General features: G+C 36.8%; 2 protein-coding genes across 7 annotated transcripts in view; both read left to right on the top strand.

Moving 5' to 3' along the window:
- Positions 1–4,149, top strand: part of gpbp1l1 (GC-rich promoter binding protein 1-like 1) — a 54,126-nt gene extending 49,977 nt beyond the window's left edge. For all 6 annotated transcript variants that reach the window (XM_055641690.1, XM_055641689.1, XM_055641692.1 and 3 more), the window contains exon 13: positions 2,567–4,149. In XM_055641690.1, the coding sequence (XP_055497665.1) occupies positions 2,567–2,722 (156 nt within the window). In that variant the 3' untranslated portion in view covers positions 2,723–4,149. The remainder of the gene's footprint in view (positions 1–2,566) is intronic.
- Positions 4,150–4,287: 138 nt separating this feature from the next.
- Positions 4,288–19,937, top strand: part of ccdc17 (coiled-coil domain containing 17) — a 56,845-nt gene continuing 41,195 nt past the window's right edge. Inside the window, exons 1-6 of the mRNA XM_055641685.1 lie at positions 4,288–5,379; positions 8,464–8,622; positions 14,711–14,773; positions 16,297–16,426; positions 17,200–17,353; positions 19,132–19,248. Coding sequence (XP_055497660.1) covers positions 5,164–5,379; positions 8,464–8,622; positions 14,711–14,773; positions 16,297–16,426; positions 17,200–17,353; positions 19,132–19,248 — 839 coding nt within the window. The 5' untranslated portion in view covers positions 4,288–5,163. The remainder of the gene's footprint in view (positions 5,380–8,463; positions 8,623–14,710; positions 14,774–16,296; positions 16,427–17,199; positions 17,354–19,131; positions 19,249–19,937) is intronic.

Genomic DNA, 19,937 nt, shown 5'->3' with positions numbered 1-19,937 from the left:
TTCCCCCAATACCATGTGCTCTAATTTTAGTCACCAGTCTCCCGTGCGGGACCTTATCAAAGGCTTTCTGAAAGTCTAGATACACTACATCCACTGGCATCCCTTCATCCATTTTACTTGTCACATCCTCAAAAAATTCCAGAAGTTTAGTCAAGCATGATTTCCCTTTCATAAATCCATGTTGACTTTGACTAATCATTTTACTGCTATCCAAATGCCCCATTATTACCTGCTTAATAATTGACCAGCAACTTTCCCACCACCGAAGTCAGGCTAACTGGTCTGTAATTACCCGTTTTCTCTCTCGCTCCTTTCTTGAAAAGTGGGATATGTTATGCCAAACATGTTCTGTGTTGCATGACTGAGTCTTAAAATTGAATTTATTCCCATGAATTTTATAATCTGGAAATGTTTCAAGTCATATTTTTGTTTCAGTTAAATTCCCTTCAGATCATTTCTGTTGAATTCTTGTCATGTGCCAAATGATTTCTTCCAACTATTTCCAGAAATTGGACATGGAATGCAAAGCTGTTAAAAATTGTTTTTGACCCTGCGACTTACTTAGATTTGGCTATTGAAATTATATGTTTGTCCTTCCATCACATTTTTAATGCAGAATGTGTTGTGCATTCCACTGAAATTGATTGTGAATATTTTGAAAATGAAAGGTAGATTATTTTCAAATATTTTTTAAGTGTACAAATGCAATTAAGTTTAATTTGTTATCCCCCATCGCAAGAACCAAATGTTAGGCCACCAAATTGCAATTTCTCTCTTTAGCATTTAAGCAGACTCAAATCAAATTGGAAGTTATTTCCATTTGTCACCTGCCATACATATATCATTATTGTTGAATCAGCTGTTCTAGTGATCTGATGTATCCAGGATATTTTTAAGCAATAATTCATCAGCCAACGCTAAGACCGTGACACCCCACTTTTGTGCTTGACTTTCGGCATGAAAAATTATCTTCCATTCCTCATACAACTTACTTGCATGCAAATTGTATTATAGTTGGGCTTGTATGGATTGTGAAATGACTATCTTTTCCTTGAAAATTAGTGCACAAGAGTTGTTGCCTATGAACCTGTGAATATATTTTTTGTGTTTCTGATCATTTATCAGGATAAATGATTTCAATTCGTAATCTCTTTGAAATATGAAAGTACAATCCATTCCTTTGACAATCTAAAAGTTGACCATCAAAATTGGACAGAATAATTTAATTGCATTTTGCCAATAATTTCATTTGGGTTAAATGCTTTGTTTTGTGGACTGATTTCACTCATTAGGTGTAATGCTCCATATGCTTTACTGTGTTGCTATTATTATTCGTAGCTTTTGTTCTCTCATGGAAAGCCCTAGGTTTGTGAAACCGCGCTTGTCTACGCTACATAAATAATCTGTTTGTTGAAGTTAACCCAGGATGTGTTTAAATATTGATCCAGAATATGTATTGGTAACTGTTACAAAAGCAGGCAGTGCTGGAAACATTCTGCGTGTCATAAGATCATAAGTGATAGGAGCAGAATTAGGCCATTCGGCACATCAAGTCTACTCCATCATTCAATCATGGCTGATCTATCTCTCCCTCCAAACCCCATTCTTCTGCCTTCTCCCCATGACCCCTGATACCCGCACTAATCAAAGATATATGTCAGGCAGCATCTGTAGATAAGAATATGTTTTTGATCAGTGACCTCTCCTTAGTAGTGCAATAGTGCAGTAGTGCTTCTTATCTGGTTCTTTATTCCTTTTAAGCAAAGCTATTCTATTATATCATGATATTCCTTTCATGAATTTAGTATTTCATTCCATTCAATATGATGTCATTCGGGATTCATGTCTGAGAAGAAAGAACTTGAGGTATGGGAAAGATTGACATCAAGTTATTTTGGTTCAATGTCAATTAAGAACTTTAAAAAAACAACATTATCTTCATATTAAAGTGCTGCCATAATAATTTGCCTACAAAATATTAATATTTATGTTAATGTTACAATCCCAGCTTTGGTCATGGCTGATTCAGAATCATGAATCTTGTTAGATTAATTTGAGATGTCCCAATTGTAAATCCTACTTTTATGACTGATGGGTTCTTATGTTGTCCTTCATTTATTGCTAAAAACTAAGTAAAGAGAGAAAAGGAATATGGGAGTAGCTGTTCTATTTACTAACTCCATTTCCTCAGTATAATTTGGATAGATGTGTGTGCTAACAGCCTATTTTAAACATCTCAATTGTAACAGTTTTATCAATAGACTTGGGTCACGCATCTGCTTTGCTTTAATATCCCCTTTCGTACCCTCTTGTTTTCCTCATTTTCTACCTTCAATGTAGTTTTGAAGGTATAATGTTTTTGCTACTTTCAGTGGTGCTGTTTGTTTGATTGACTGAACTTCCTTTAAATCTGGGAGCAAACTTAAAGCAATTGCACTAATTTTCACAGGATAAGTATTTTAAGGTCATATTCCGATTACTTTATAGAACTGAATGTGCTTTCTTAAACATCTGTGTGTGAAGAAAAGCAATGGCTAATCCAAAATGTTTCAATTGTTCTTTGCAGCTGAAGAAAAATGGCTTTAGGAAAAATGGTTTTCAGTTGAAGAACCCATGTACAGCTTTACATTTCGCCCAATGGAGAGGCACTTTCAGTCCAGGGCTTCCTGAAGATTCAGATTCTGAAACTAGCAGTAGTACCAATTCTGATGATGATGCTTAAACTTGATACAAATGGAATTCACGTTATATGTTTTCTTATAGCTGAAGGACTAAACTTATTAAAGCTCTTTTGGCACAGAGTTATATTTTTCCATGCACAACGGGAGATGATCATATCCCAAAGAAGAGAATTTGCTTGTCAAGCTTTTTTTCTTTTTTTCTTTGACCAGCTGGTCCTGTTGAATGCTTCGTAGAATGAAATGTCAATAAAGAAGAAAAGGGGCAAAGCACATAACGAGTAATCATTTGCAAGGAAAAATGGGTATTTTTTTCAAAAGCTTGGGGGAAAAAAATATTTGCAGACAATTAGTAGGGATAGCAATGTGATAGAACAAGCAGTATCAGAGACAAATTCATAATATTGATGATATTGTCAAAAATAATGTTAACTACATATGTTTTTCAATGTCGTGACCTTTTGAGAAGATGAAACAAACTTTGTCACCAGAGGTTTATCCATTTCTTTGGTACAGTTGTAAAATATTCACGATAGGAGCTTTTAAGTTCTTCAAACAGCCTTGATATTCAGGGTGGATTGTAAAATATGAATTTTGTGAAATTTCAAAGATTAAGATTATTTTGATAACATTATTTACAAATTTAAATAAGTGGCTATCACATATGAATATCTGTATGAGAAAAACTACTGCATTAAAATAACTTGGAATAAATATTTTGCATCAGTTTGCCAAAATGGTTTGTGTTTTAACACTTTTATTGAGGTTTTTCTTTAAGTTACTGTGTAACTAAATTGTTTGTTTCAGATTAAATATCTACCACAATGAAATTCAACCAAACGTATGCCGATATTCAGCCAACATGCATTACATGGACAAACATAAGGGTTCAGCACATATGTTCTAAAATTGTTGGTAGTTTTGATAAAATTCCACTGGCCTAGTTTTGTTTATTGGGGCTCGCATCCATTGAATGATGCTTTGTAACTAGAAAATATCAACTTCATTTTTAAAAATAGTTACTTTATCTGTGGATAGTTATTTGATTATGTCATCTTAGGATTTGGTCAATGTTGGCAGAACAGCATTTGCAGCTCATCCCAAGAATATGGTTGCTCTTTGAGAATCAGTCCTTGTGACGATCATGTTCCTGGAGATGGGAGATTTGAGGTTATTAACGGCACAGCTATGCAAGTCAAACTCTGTGAGATTTCATAAAATTTAAGTCATTTTCCTGTGTAGATGGTTTCATCCTCTCATCAATGACGATGCTTGTTAAGAAAGGATTACTGTCAAAGGAACTGAGTTGGTGTTTTTCATCCTGTAGATGGTGAATATTGCATCAGCAATAGTGAAGAATGGTTGAGATACTGCATTTTGAATGACATTAGTATGTTATTACATGTTCCAGTATTCAAAACTGCATTAAAAAAAAAAAGTTTTGATGATGATATGAACAAGGAATGAAAACCCAGTTCATATTGAGTGTCATAGCATCATTAAAGCAAAAATTGACATGTAACTTTGTTATATCTGAAGAAGCTCAGAAGAATGTCAAACTAAAATCAAGTAGGTTGTCTTCTAATAACTGGATGTCAAAACTTATTTACTAAGATCATGATATCGTATTAAGAGACTAATGATAGACTCAATTTGTGTAACTATTGGGATAAGTACAGCAATAGCTGAAGTGCTTTGAATGCCATTTCTATGATAAATGCTATGAAATACTAATATGTATTTCTAAATGAGGTAATAAAGTGATTCATTTAATTACATTTTTGTTTTCTTGTTAATCTGATAATACCGTCGGCAATTCAGTAGGATCGCAACAGTCATTCTTGCAAAGATTACTTTGCCAAGTTTAAGCTCCCAGCTCTCAGAGTATCCTAGCAACAATACTCGTTCAAGCCAAACAATACACTGCTCTGAAATGCAGTCTATCAGTGGAAATGCTTTTGAAGAAATGGTAAAACTGAATGTCTCAAAATACTGGAGTATCAGGTTTGTTACTGTGGGGTTGTGGGTGGGTAAGTAGTGAGTTGGAACACTTATGTTGAATAAGTAGTCTATGCATTTTGGTTGAGGTTTATACATTGTTGGTTGTTATGGGTTTTTGTTGATGTTGTCAAGGGAACAGAATGCAAATTATTGAAAACAACACCTCAGAACTTGATTTTAGAAGCAGTACCTATTTCTGTTGCTAATCATTGACACTGATTCTACTGCAGTTAATTGTTTTGATGGGAGAAGGAAAAACTACATGCAAATATTAATTTCTAGATAAGACCAGGTCTGTAGATCAAACATTACATTGAAGTGCTAGATTTTACAAAGAACAAGAAAAACCCTTGAATGGCTACTATTGGTAGTATATTCTGTTATTTGTTAAAAGTTTGAAAACGTATCTGATCGTGCAGGTATACGAGTTTGGATCCCTCCAAACTTTTGTATTAAATAACTGAGGGAGACTTTGGACTTCAGAATGGTGGATTCCGGGAATTTCCATTGCCACAACTGCAGCATGAGCTTTAGGTCCTTGGGACTATTAGAGAAGCATAAGGATAAATTTTGTATAGGCAGTTGTTTTGGAGATTCTTCCTTGTTAAAAGAAAACCCAAGAAGCCGCCTGCCTAAAAATCATGGAATTCGAGTTAACAGAATAAATGAAGCAACAAAAATAAACACTCCAGATCGTATGGTAAGGCAACTGTATATCTCCTGTATTTGCATTTTTAGGTACTTTACACTTTCAGACTATTTTACAGTGTTTGCTTTTTTTAATCTCCATGCATGCTCTCATTTTATTTGTCTAAAATTCGCCTGTTATTGATTTTTGTTTAAAACTCGTTTCTTTCCCATGCGGTGGTGTTACTTTCTCCATATATTGGTGTACCATGGGATGAGAGATTCTTTATGGTTGAAGCTCCTGGTAATATTCATGATAAGGAATGTAAAGCGAGCCGTTTTGACCCTTTTAATCAAGGCATTCAGAAAGTCATCTCTAAATTTTCCTTCAACGGACCACACCAATAAAGATGGGTTGTTTTTTAATTTACTCGCAGACAGTGAAATGTAGAACATTCTTGAAAAGTTAAAAGTAATGCTTGAAATAATCTTATTTTCGGAGATCCACAGTGGGTCATGTGGTTTGAAGAAGGGTCTCGACCCGAAACGTCACCCATTCCTTCTCTCCAGAGATGCTGCCTGTCCCGCTGCTACAGCTTTTTGTGTCTATCATCAGTTTAAACCAGCATCTGCATTTCCTTCTTACACATGTGTTTTAAATGTTTGATTAACATCAATTTGCAGTAACCTATATATATCATACCATGAAAGTCTATGTAACTTCCCTTTCTTTCACACTTCTACTTGTGAACATGTCTTTTTATTGTGCCATGAACCCTTCTATCCTGTTTGATTTTTCACACTTAATAACCAAACCCTTTATTTCCACTGTGTTATTGGACATGTTGCACTGTGTGCCATGGATTAATTGTGTCATGGATTAATTGGATGTTGTTTCTCCTCAATATGGTGTTCATAAATTAGTTGAATTCAAATGGCGTGCATCTCTTTTATTTGTATACATTGTATAATACAATGTATTTGTATACATTGGGTATGCAGCAAAGAATTTCACTGTGCCTAGACACTTGTGACAATAAAGTATTCCATTCCATTCTAACCGATGAGATGCTATCCGTGATTCAATGAAGCATGGAATATAGTGGAATTGAGATTATGATGGAGCTATTTTCAATATTAGGTTACAGCTTTCAGAACTGTTGGATGCCACCTGGGAGGATTTAAACTAGATTTGCAGGGAGATGGGATCAAAGCAGTAATGAGGTAGAAGATAAACAACACCGAACTTTGTTAAAATTGATGTTAATATTTGGAATATGAGAGCTATGACTAAATTGACAGCTGAGTCCACATCAGGAAATTATGGACTTGAGTCCCATTTATAAAAGATGTAGAAGTAGACATTTAAATTGATTTTACAATTGAGGGTTTTGTCTTTCAAAAGAGGCATTGCAAGTGTCCTTGTGACTTGTTTGGTGAAGATCCTGCTGCATTATTTTGAAAAGAAGCAAGGAGATGATTCTTGGATGATACTTATGCCTGAATATTGCTACAACCAATTTTCTCATAATCAAAAGAGCTTTCTGAAAGAAATCTGCATGAGTAACACTTTAGAAGTATGTTATTTCTGTAAAGAACTTTGGTGCAATGCACTTGCAAATCTTTAGTAATATTGGCTCCTCTTTTGTTGACATCATCCGTCAAATATCTTATTTCTGCTATACCGTGGAAATTTCAGCGGTCAGCCTCAGTTAATATAGTAAAAAAAAGTTTTTATTGGTGAAGATAAAACAGTTGTTATAGCTTAGAATTGATGTGGTCTAATATTTTGAAATTGGATGGGGGAAATCATAGAAACTCATTCCTGAAGCATTGTAATCAGTCTAGGATTGCATGCTTCATGTCACATTCATTGGATGTATATGTGTTGTCAGTGAGAAAACCATCAAGACATCTAAATATGAAATATTTATAGAAAGGCCAATAGTGAGGTAAATTTAGTGGCTTTTGTGTGGATTCAGCATGCAGCGTTGTAATCTCAGGAGTGGGGGAAAGGGGAGGAATTGTGTTCTCACAGTTGATTTTTAACAAGGATCTAAAGGGGAAAATTATATTAAATGGATTTATCAAGAATCTTCAAATCCCCTTTGCATTAATGCAGAAGAGAATCTTTCTCAGCTGTCCTCGCTCCCAAATCTCATGCTGTCTGATTACCCTTGCTCTGCCCAATTTCCAATCACCCACTCTGTTTGAACCTTTCTCTTTCTGGACCATTTTAGTGATAGTCTCCTTTGAATCTATGTAATGAGAGAGGGTAAAAAGCTATTTGCATGTTTTAAATGTGTGACCTTCAAATCGTTATTCCTCACTTCATAAACAAATGAATCCTCAAGGTAAATGACAACAAATTAGTTGTTTTTTTAAGATCTTATATTCATATCTAGAATAGGGTATTATAGTTAAAAGGATGCAAAGTGCTGGAGTAACTCAGCAAGTCAGGCAGCATCTCTTGAGAGCATGGATAGGTGAAGTCTTGAGGGTTGAGGCCTTTCTTCAGACTGGTAGTAGGGAGGAAGAAAAGAGCCCCCATAATTCTCCCTCCACCCTTACAATCAGTCCGAAGGTGCATTATTTAAGCTGTAGGCCTGACCTGCTGAGTTGCTCCAGCAATGTGTGTCCTTTTGTGTAATAACCAGTACCTGCAGTTCCTTGTTTCGAAGGTATTATAGTCGATGAGCACACCTCACTCAAATTGCTTTTAAATCCCATTTCTGCTGATTCTGAACTCTGAACAGGATAATATTACCCTACCATTAGTATGCTAGATCATGCTGCTGATGAGAGAACATTTCCTCACATTGCTGCAAATCCATTCTAATAAATTGGGCACCAAAATTTATACGGTGAAAGAATTTCTGCTGAATTCCAATTTCCATTAGATGCACATTTGTACTAAGTGTGCAATTCAATACCATCTCTGGTTGTCTGAGATTCTGTAGTAGAGGTCAATCCCCAGCTTTTCATTGAATCACCTTTTGTATGTTACAAGGCTGAGTGACTTAAAAAATATATATATTTTCCAGACATTTGATCGCTCGTAAACCAATAGTCATTCATTTATTCAACTTGTGTTTTAACAATTTCTAAGAAAGAATATTTAATTATTTTCTCTCCCAATATGAATACTGTGCACCAGGAAAAGAAAAACAAGAGCAGAAGCTATCTACAGCAACAAGAGGAAAATAATTATCTTAGTATCAATTCACTCAATGAAGGGGAATTTAATCTTTTGCGGATACACCAACCTGAGGTCAGCTTGGCTGACAGTCGTGCCTTTAGAAGATTGACTGATGAGGTAAGGAGGGAACCATGTGAATGATTGTGATATTAATTACTGGAAAATTCCAAAGTAATGAAAGCAGTGAAGCAATCTGCACAAGATATTAGAGGAATAGTACAAAATCTTAAATACTGTATGGTTAATGTAATTCTGCTGTAATGATTATTTTGGCGCCTAGCCTTGCGAAATGGAAGTAGAAAAAGTGATTTTTTTTTTTAAGATTCTTGGTTTTACAGATAGTCATAAGAGTCAGACAGCGTGAAAACAAACCCTTCGGCCCAACTTGCCCACGTTGACTAACATGCCTCATCTACACTAGTCCCACTTGCCTGCATTTGGCCCATATCCTTCTAAACCTATCCTATCCCTGTACCTGAATAAATGTGTTTTTATGTTGTGATAGTACACTCATCACCCTTATACTCATCACCCTTTGTGTAAACAAAATATATGCCCCACAGGTTTCTATTAAATCTTACCTCCTCACCTTAAAACAATGTCCTCTGGCTCTTAATTTCCCTGTTACGGATAAAAGACTCTGTGCATTTACCCTAACTATTCCATTCCATAGTATCTTGTAATTTCCACAAAAGTGGACGGTCCTTGTTTGGCGAGTTTTGAGGTTAAATCTGTATCCCAATTCGGGTGAGTCATTCCAACACATGATTCTCATTTGTCTAAGTGCTCTTTATTTATCTTGCTACTTATTATCTTGCTACCTCAATCAAGATAAAAACATGTTTCTATTTCGCTGCTTTGGAGACACCACGTTTTGTGATCTTTTATTTGAAAGCACATTTCTGATGACCACTCAGAATCTCAAATTTGCTTTTAAATCTCATTCAAAGATTTAAATTGAGTCTCCAATATTCAAAAGTATCAATATTCGACTAAGCAATAATTGAAATGTTGGAGAATATATGTAAATGTTCAGAGGAGACGTAAAGGCAGAATTTGGTGCTATGATTATGGCATGGCACCATTAGTGAATCCAAATGAGTGATGTTGCAAATAATCACAAAAACTTGGATTTAAAAAAAAATTTGGGATATGGGCATCTCCTGTCTGGAGCATATATTTCCCACTCTTAATTGCTCTTCAGTAGGTGATGGTCAGGCACATTACTGAGCAGCTGTAGTACTTCTGCTGAAGTTACTTCCAGCGTGCTGTTGATTGATGGACAAATTCAAGAGTATGTATGCAAGGTGGTGTTCTAAGTCAGTGGTTCTTAACCTTTTTGTCCCCACGACCCCATCAGACATTCTTGGTCAGTACCGTGACCCCCCAAAACAAAAGGCAGCTTTGATCACAAGCCTATTGTGTGCCTTCATTTTCAGAATTATCATGGTTGAGAATCCAGCCTCACAGCGATAGGTTGAGGGGGACTGGACCAATAGGGCCAGAGCCCTCTTCGAAAGAACAGGACAGTCCTTCACTTTCAGCGAAAATATGGTGAGCTCTTGTTCCATGAAGTCACTCTTGAGCTGCACATCTTCATGAATTCAACCTTCGCCACGTCAGTATTGCTGATAGCACTGTCTTCAACGGAAAAGGGTTGGACGATCCACTCATAACGAGAACGGTCGTCCAGTCCGGGGAAGTAACATTCGATGGCTTCATTAATTGCCAGAAGGTGGGTTGAGATCTCCTCGTGGAAGTGGCATTCAGCATCTGGCGTAGCATCCAGGAGAGTCGTAATCTCAGGGAAGATAGTCGTGTCACCGTCCTGGACCCTTCTCTGGTAAAGGTGAAACTTCCTCCTGAACGTCACGAGCCGTGTGCAGCATTGCGAGGTTTCCTTGAAGTGACAGGTTCAAGGAATTCACCTCGGCGAAAAAGTCAGCCAAGTAAGCAACCTTCATCACGAACTGTTCATCCTGCATCTTTTCATGAAGCTGATTCTCCTTCTCGGTACACCCTCTCTCCAAGAACAGCGCTATTTCCTCTCGAAGTTGAATCACACAATTGAGAACTTTACCACATGAAAGCCAGCGCACCACTGTGTGGAATATCAGAACAGTGAAATCGGCGCCCATTTCTTCACACATCGCTCTGAAGATTCTTGAGTTTGTTGTGCTCCCTCGGATGTGGTTCACAATCTTCATCACATCTGAAAGCACTTCTGGAAGACCAGGAGTGAGAGTCTTCATCGCTAAAGCATGGTGATGTATCATGCAGTGGGTAAAGGAGACATGGGGAGTGACATCCTTCACGAAGGCTTTGAGGCCGGATCTGTTTCCGACCATGGAAGGTGCCCCATCTGTAAACACCCCGACAAATTGTTCCCAGCCAAGCTCATGTTTGATGAGGGCTTCCAGCATTCTGAACACATCTCCCCGAGTGGTGGCTCCGAGAACAGGTGCTCCTCCCACATGGCTTCTCCGTCGAGGTAACGAATGTAGACTAGCAGTTGGGACATGAGGCAACATCTGTTGACTTGTCCAGTTGCAGTGAATACACTGGACTGCTCTTCACAGCGCTCACTACTTGCAGCAGAATATCATTACTCATATACGAGATTCGACTTTTGACTATGTCATTCGAAAGGGAAATCTGCCTGAACTTGTTTGACTGCTGTTCCCCCAGCACCAACTTCGCTGCTTCGAGAAGGCATGGCTTGATAAGCTCTTCACCAATGGTGTGAGGCTTCTTAGTCTGTGCGATTCGATAAGCAATCTGGTATGAAGCCTCCAGCGTTGCTTCATTTTGACGAGCGCAGTGACCCATCGAATCAATGTGGAAACCCTTGAGTGAGGCTTCTGTTTGTTTTTCCACGCCCTTCCCCGCCAGGTCGCTGTGACAGGACTCCAAATGGATCTTCAGTTTGCTGGGATTCATGCACTCGTGGCTCAAAACCTTGGCACAGATAACACATTGTGGCTTGACCATGGATTTTTGAACAATGCTTATGAAGCCGAACTTGAGAAATGCTCCACTATACGTGCACTTCTTGGCAGACATGGTTCTCAACGCACACAGTTTGTGTGCATATACGTACACGCATACGCGAACAAAATACTGTGTGTGGTATGTACCTTTGTTAGGTTCCTAAAAATGGGCTCAACAAATTGATATGTTATGTATAACCCCTTCATGACCCTCGGAAAAACCCCAAATGACCCCCATGGGGGTCACAGCCCCCAGGCTAAGAACCGCTGTTCTAAGTCAACGTGTTGAGGAAACCAGGGGAATAGGCTATTTTCAATCTTGTTTATGCATTGTGAAAACAGAAACTATGAAACTATTGAGAGAAAACGTGCCAGATATAGCAACAAGCTTTAGAATTGGGAGCGTTTTGGTAACTCAGCAAACTAGGTAACTAAACAAGAATATGGTTAAAAAATAAGCCAAGGTCAAGTGTGAGAGCAGATTGACTAGGAACATAAAAACAAACAGAATGACCAGGAACATAGAAACCAATAAGCCTCCCAATAGTTAGCGGTAATTAGAGGAACAGATATATTAATAAATCATGGAAAGGTGTCAGAACAATGAAGTTGCAGAAGTGGGGGATTTTAATTTTCCTGGGATTGCCTTGGTTGCAAGTGGGTTTGATGGAGTGTAGTTTAAGTGCATCCAAGGAAATTTTGAGACAATATGTACATAGTCCTCCAAGAGACAGGCAGTATTTGACCATATCTAAGAAAGTGAAATTGGGAATGTTGAACAGTCACCATAATTCTTTTAAGTTACAAGGCAGTTAAGGAAAGGGATGAAGTTGGTCCTGCAGTGAAGGTTTTGAATTGGGAGTAGGTTGCAGACCCACTTGCATTGAAATGTTACTGTACTTATTAAAAACATTTTTTAATATGCTTAGGAACACGATGTGTGTGCCAAACATGATGAGGGTTTTAGATGCGAGTTGAGGAGAATATTTTCTGCACAGTAGTTAATAATTGGATTCGTAGCTGGAGGAGGTGAGGCATTCAAATAGGCAAGACATAGATGATGCAGATCTAGAGGGGTTAAATGCAATTAATGTAGATGGGTAAAAATGGTCAGCGTGGATGAAGTAGGCAGAAGGGCATGTTTCTGTGTTCCAATTCTTCTACAGCTCCGACTCTATGACTGGCAGTCAAATTCAAAATGGAAAAGGGGGAATTTATAATAGAGAATAAGAAAATGGCAGAATTAAAACTAATGTTTCGTGATACATTAGAAGATACAAAAACTGCAAGAAATATTAGAGAATCAAAAGGTTGGCTAAAATAGGAATTGACATAATTCAGTATCACCGGAGAAGTTGCTGAGCTTAAAATGCATTAAAATTCATTAATTCTAAAAGACCTTGTGTTGTACATCCAGAATTTTGTAAAGAATAGCCCTTGTGATGGTGAGTTATTTGGTTATTATCTTTTTAAATTCTATAGATTCTGGATTTGTATCTGTGAATGAGAGCAGATATTGTGAGGCCACTGTATAAAAAAGGGAAAGAGAGAGAGCAGTGAATGGCCTGTTTGTCTGATATCAGCAGCAGGTAATTTCCTAAAGTTTCTGATGCAGAATAGATCACAGAGTGTATGGGGCTGAGCAGAGTTGGCATTCTTCTATGAAAGGAAAATCATGTTCTACAAATGACTGGGTTCTTTGAGGCTGTGACTGGTACAGTTGATAAGGGGGAAACCAGTGGATGCGGCATATGTCTGAAGACATATGCTGACTTTGATTGAGAAGTGGTCATTGGACAGAAAGCAAAGAATCGGAATAAATGGATCCTTTTCTGGTTGGCAACCTGTGAATCATTAGGTACAAATAGGACCCCAGATATTTACTGTCTATTTCAGCAATTTTGCTGAGTGAACCGAATATTCAATTTCTAAGTTTGCTAATGATGTAAAACTAGAAGGAATTGTGGAATTGCAGGGAAAGATGTAAAGCAGCTTCAGGGTTTTAGATAAGGTGCATGAGTGGGTGAGAGCATGGCAATGCAATATAATGTGGAAGGATCTACTTTGGTACCCAGCTGAGGAAAGCAGAGTATTTTTTAAATAATGGGTAATCTTGACGTTCAGAGCAACCTAAATGTGCTAGTGTGAAAGTCACTGAAGGCCAACAAACAAGTGAAAAGAGCCATTAGGGTGGCAAATGATGCATTTGCCTTTATTACAAAAGTACTTGGATGCAAGAACAGTGAGTCCTATTGCAATCTCACGATCCTTAAGGGTTGTGTGAATCTGCACATGGATTCTTCTGCTCTCACGGGCTCATTTCAGAGTTGCTGTATGATGCAAGATTGAGTGGACTGGGACTGAATTCTTTAGAGTTTAGAAAAATAAGAGAATTCATTAAAACGTGTTAAATTCTTACAGGGCTTGACAGGTTGGAAGCAGGGAGGATGTTTCCCCTAGCTGTGGAGCAAGGAATCGACAGAGTAAATGGTAGACCATTTAGAATTGCAGTAGATGAGAAATTCTTCACTGAAAGGGTGATGAATCATTGAAATTAATTGCACTGGAGAACAGTAGAGGCTCAATCGCAGAGTTTATTTCACTCAAGGATTGATAGATTTTTTGATATAAAGGAAATCAAGACATATGGAGAAGGTTCAGGAAAACAGCTGAGATACATTCAGCTTTAATATCTTGATTAATAATGGAGCACGCTCTATATCCACATGGACTACTTGCTTGCATTCTTGTGATGTTGGAAGGGCGCTAGCATAGTTTGCAATATTTTATCACCAAATGACCGATTTGACTCCACAGCAGTCTAGAGTGAATCAAGGATATCCAGGACAACTCATTTTTGGTAAGTATATAATTCAAATTTCAAATACAGTTGAAGGTGTTTAAGGCTTTATTACTGCCTCCAAAACGCCTGCAATCCTGTCAATCTATTTGCAAAAATTGCTGTTCATTGCACGTTTTTGAGGAACCACGTTGAATTATAAAATGAAATGTTAAGACATAAACATGTAACAAGTTGATAAATTTCAAGCTTGGATCAGAAATTATAATTAAAAGTCTACTCCTGAGATGTTAATTCGCAAATTCTCCCCACAGGGTGCAAACGTTTTGGTCTATTTTCTTTCAGCAATGTCTGGCAGTTAATTTTGAACAATGGAACACAACATTTTATTTTTCTTGTTTTCATATCAATTTAGTTTCACAAACTACGGATGTCAATTGAAGAAAGCTTGCCTATGTATGGGTCCTGGCAAGAAGAGGTATGTGAAACCTTATGGTTTCATTGGCTGGTTGATTGCTACATGCAGGATACACCAACATAATCATCTCAATGAAATTTCAATTTGCACTTCTTTTTGGCTTCAACTAACACAGAGTTTAAAGATGTTTTGAGTTATTCATTGCATGTCCCAAATAAATTTCTATCAAAGGAAGCCACTGTGCCCATCACTGACCTTTCAGTTCAGCAACCAACGTGAAGTTAATCCTACTCCATCTCTTCCCATATTCCCATACTTCAAATATTTAAGGCCATTTCCTTTAAAAGTACATATTTTCCGTGCGTTATTCTCTCCATCAGACCAATTATAAATGTTTAATAATGCGTTACTTATCATTTGAAGTATTTATTGCAAATACCAAAATGCTGCTTGAGAATTCCAAGGGTACTCACTATAAATGTAGCATGAAATGCCACCATGATGTGATAGTCTCAAACGGTCCACTCAATAATCCCTATGTTGCTATTTAATTTGCAATTGAAATTTTGTGACCATGGCAATCTGTTGAACAAATAATGGTACTAATTAGCCCTGAAGTATAACAAGATAAATCACATCAGGATGGAAAGCTGGACGCAAAGCATTTTATAAGATTGGAGTCAATTGATTTTGTACTAAATTTGATCATGGGGAAGGGAAAGATAGACAGAAGTTCAGGATAAGGTATTAGGACTGGATCAGTCAAATCTGGTAGTGGGTAAAGCAGTTTGCATGGCATTTAAGAAGGGAGAATTGGTTAAAAAAAAAAGTGTTCCCATCATATTGACTAATGGCTTGAGCTTCCTTAGATTTGCCTGAAGGGAAGTTGAAGGGGATGGAAATAGATATTTAAGGAGCCAGTCTAGCAAAATATTGTTTCATGTATTTTTTATTTCTCTTTTTATCTCTGCCTTCTGATTATATTCACTTCATGAGCATCAATCCCTCTTTTTAAAAAGCAGAAGGAATGATATTAGACATGCTCATTAATGTATGAAAAATATAAAAATCAATTATTTAAATTATCACTAATGTTTAAAAGTGGATGTTGTGATCGATCACTCTTCATCAGATGACGTGGTTAATTCCAGCATTCATCTCTGGAAGGTTGAATTCAAAGATTCAGTGCTATACCAAAATTGTCTCTACGATGACATTTTGGAGTATTTTAGTTACTTTTTCTAATTTTTGTAAAATAATAGGCTTTCACGGAGACTTTTAAAGCTACGGTATGTGGTTACATTGATTGGTGATCTTAGCAAGAATATCATTCTAGGATTGCCCCAATGTTCTACATCCTCCACTTGAGAAGTTTAGGGGGATCTGGGCTTTGCTTACATAGCATTTATAAATGAATGGCTTTGTCACAATTGCATTGTCAAATTGCTTTAATGCTCATATTGGTGAAATTAGCAAAATAAAATTATGTACGAAATTGTGTGAATCCAAGGAAAATTGTTCTGTTCAAAAAAAAAAGTTCATCTCTAAAGAAAGCTTAATTTTAATATATCTACATTGAATAGCATGAGGCGAGTCCCAGAATCCAGAGGGACTTGGAACATCAGGAACGCGTACGAGAAATAGCAGAAGTGCACGGACGATATCTCGCAGATATTCAGACTCGTAACAGGGAATTGGAGGAGCAAAGAGATGGTAAGTAACTTCAAGCTAAGAAACTTTATTTTTTACTTATAGTAGACTAAAATGGACTTTGCTTTCAGTTAAAACATATATTATTCAGTTACAATACTTTTTTTCACAATGTTAGTTTGATTATCTATAATCTCTTGGTATCAGACTGAACCAATGTTGATGAGTGAGTCACCTCCAGCATCTCATAAGTATCTCATAGTTTGTAATCTATCGGTGTCCGACTAATATTATTGATGACTGAGTCGCTTCTGACTCGAGAAAGTCTTACCATCTGTAAGGCCACTAGCAAGAGTGCAATGGAATTCACTCCAATCATCTGGTTGTGGAACTAAATTGAAGAAACCTGACAGTCCAGGATAAAACTAACCTCTGGATGGACATTTTAAACATAAATGTTAAACATTTGCTCATTTTGCTACCAGTCCACCTTCCACTGTGTGAGATGTACTATAAGAATTTACCAAGTTATCAGCAGCAGCAGTTCCCAACCTTGTAGTCTTTAACATCCTGAAAGTTGAGATTGAATCAACAAAAACACCATGTTCCTTTATACATCACCCTGACTTGAAAATATGTTGGCATTCATCCATTATTGATGGATCAAAATCCCAATGAAACAGTGGTGTTTGAACCTTAAATTGCTGGCTGCAGCAGTTGGAGATCGAGGCCTCTTACCATTCTGAGGGCATTTAGAAATGGCATTGCATCTCCTTAATGTACAATGACAATAATTTAGACTGTTCACTGTGAACTGTCAATTTGTTTTTGTTTAGAAATCCGTCATCGGCTAGAAGAGCTCTCATCTAAAGAGAATTTTGCAATGCATGTTGAACAGATGTTGCTGGAACTCAAGGCACAGGAGGAGAAGAATCAGCATGCTTTGGATTCACTGCGAGAGCAGATTGAACTCCTTCAGATGGACACTGTGTACGTATAAATACAAACTAGAGCAGCATGAACATTTGTAATTGTAATTAGTACATTTTCCTTTTGACCTTCATTTCTTATTTTACATTCATTGTGTTTTATTGCAAACTAGTCCAAATATACTAGTTTGGATCTTGGTGGTAAATGGAAGCGAGTTAGGAATTTCCATGCATGCAAAACTAAACTGTGACAGATTTGGGATCCTAAATCATTGTTTGTTCCACAAGAGTCCAGATGGTAGAGCTCTACCTGACTAAGGTTCGACATCGAGTAGTTTCTTGGATTCTGTGCCAAGTTAGGTCTAGCTAAGCTTCACAACCTGATTAACTTACTTAGGGATGTTAGGATAATGAATTCATGGATATGAAGCAAAAAGCTCATTTTAAAAAAAAATTACATTTTTAAATTTGGTTTTATATTTCCGATTATATTTATTTAACCATAATTTAATTTTTTTTTTAACTTTTAAATGTTTCAAAGACATTTTGAAATGGTTAAATTACCTTAATAGCTTTTATAACCAGTGAAGGTAATGCCAAGACTATGCTAGCTCTCAAATCTTTCAGGCTTTGGGATGCTGTTGGAGGTCCCCCTTAGCTCTGGCTTTGCTGCTTCACCATCCAAATCTGCTGATGGAATTCTATGTATTGTCCCTATATTCTGGTGCAAACCATCTGCCTGTTTATATAATGTTTAAAGTAGTACTGGACTGTTTGCTAACAACTTAAAAAATCTCATTCCTTGAAATCAAATCCACTGTTGATGTTTGCAAATCAATTTATTAGCTAAATAATCATGGTATCCAGGATAATTAATAACACTGTTTTCCCCTCCTAATGCTTGCATATACCCCACCATTTGACTACTATTGTGGTCTCATGCACTGGTTCAATAATAACATTCATTGTAATTATTAACTGATTTTTTTCTGGTGGAATATTTTGTTCAATGGCTCTAATACAAACAATGTGTAAACTCGGCATGATGCACAATTTTGGTCTTAAATTAGTGAAAAATGTTACATTTAAATATTTTCCTTAAAATCAAATTTTACGAGCAGAATTTGATCCATGTTAGAACAATAGTGAAATGCAAAAGTATTGCAGATGCTGGAAATTTCACATAAAAACCTATAATACTATAAAATACTCAACTACGTCTGTCCTGATGATCGTTGATCTGAAACACATCTTTCTCTACAGATCTTGTTTGACCTGTAGTTCAAAACTGGGTTAGAAAGTCCGCATGATTTAAGGATGTTCCAATACTCATAAATAATCCTGTACGACAGCCACATACATAATCATATCAGAAAGAAAGAATAAGGAAAAGGTGTGTGTATATATATATATATATATATATATATATATATATATATATATATATATATATATATATATATATATATATATATATATATATATATATATATATATATATATATATATATATATATATATATATATATATACGTAAGGTCATGTGATAGGAGCAGAATTGGGCTATTTGGCCCATCAATACTCCGCCATTCAATCATGACTGATCTATCACTCCCTCTCAACCCCATTCTCCTGCCTTCTCTCCATAACTCCTGACACCCGTACTAATCAAACCCGTACGTTCCCATATAAGGGCTTTTATGAAACTTAATAGGAAATGTTTCTCTCCCAGGCACTCACTTTGGGATTGATTCACTTAAAAATCATTATGGATGTTGTTGATTTGACAAGAAAATAGCTATTATGTAATTTACTGATTTGTAACTGTCCTTGTCATAGTGTCAAGCAAAGTTCAGTCAATGTTGCAGAGAACTCTTCAATGGAGAAAAAGGAACATAAAGTGACTCTTCCTTTTATATCATTTCCCAGTTTTGACAGCCTATCTACTGAAATAGGGTGAGTTGAAAACCTGTTTGAAATGTTGCTAGAATACCAAAATTTACCCCTGGTGAAATTGACCATTTTCCCACACTGGAGCTGTATTATTCAGAATTTTATGATTTCCATGTGTGTTGAGTCAACTGTTTCAGCCAATACCTTATCATGATTTAAAATGATATCTGATGCAATAAGATTTAACCAGTAATTCCTCAAACTTCTCAGCTTGTTGTAAGGGGGCAGTGTATTGTTTCCTATTATTACCCATTCCATGTCTTTGTAAGGCAACTCAGCCAATGACACCCTCCTGCCCTCTGCATGTATTTTCTTCTTCTCCTAATCACCATTCCTTGTCTTGACCCTTCTGCCAAGAAGAATAGTTTATGTCCACAGAAATATTCTGTGATTTTAAATATCTAGATCACATGTCTTCCTAATGCCTTCTGTTCTTAGTAGAAAAAACACCAATTGAGAGGGAGAGTTTGGGTTGGCTAGGACAGTATTCTTTGGAGCAAAGAAGGTTGAGGAATTATCTTAATGAAGGGTATAAAATCACGAGGGGAATAAATAGGGTGAAAGCACGGTGTTTTTCCCAGGGTCGGGGAATTAAGAACTAGAGCACATAGGTTTAGGGTTAGAGGGGAAATATTTAATAGGAACCTGAGGAGCAACTTTTCACACAGTGGTTTGTATACGGTACAAGCTGT

This window comes from Leucoraja erinacea, chromosome 10 (assembly GCF_028641065.1).
Source record: "Leucoraja erinacea ecotype New England chromosome 10, Leri_hhj_1, whole genome shotgun sequence".
Lineage (NCBI taxonomy): Eukaryota > Metazoa > Chordata > Chondrichthyes > Rajiformes > Rajidae > Leucoraja > Leucoraja erinaceus.
The sequence above is the reverse complement of the archived record's forward strand: the minus strand, read 5'-3'. Positions and strand labels throughout refer to the sequence as shown.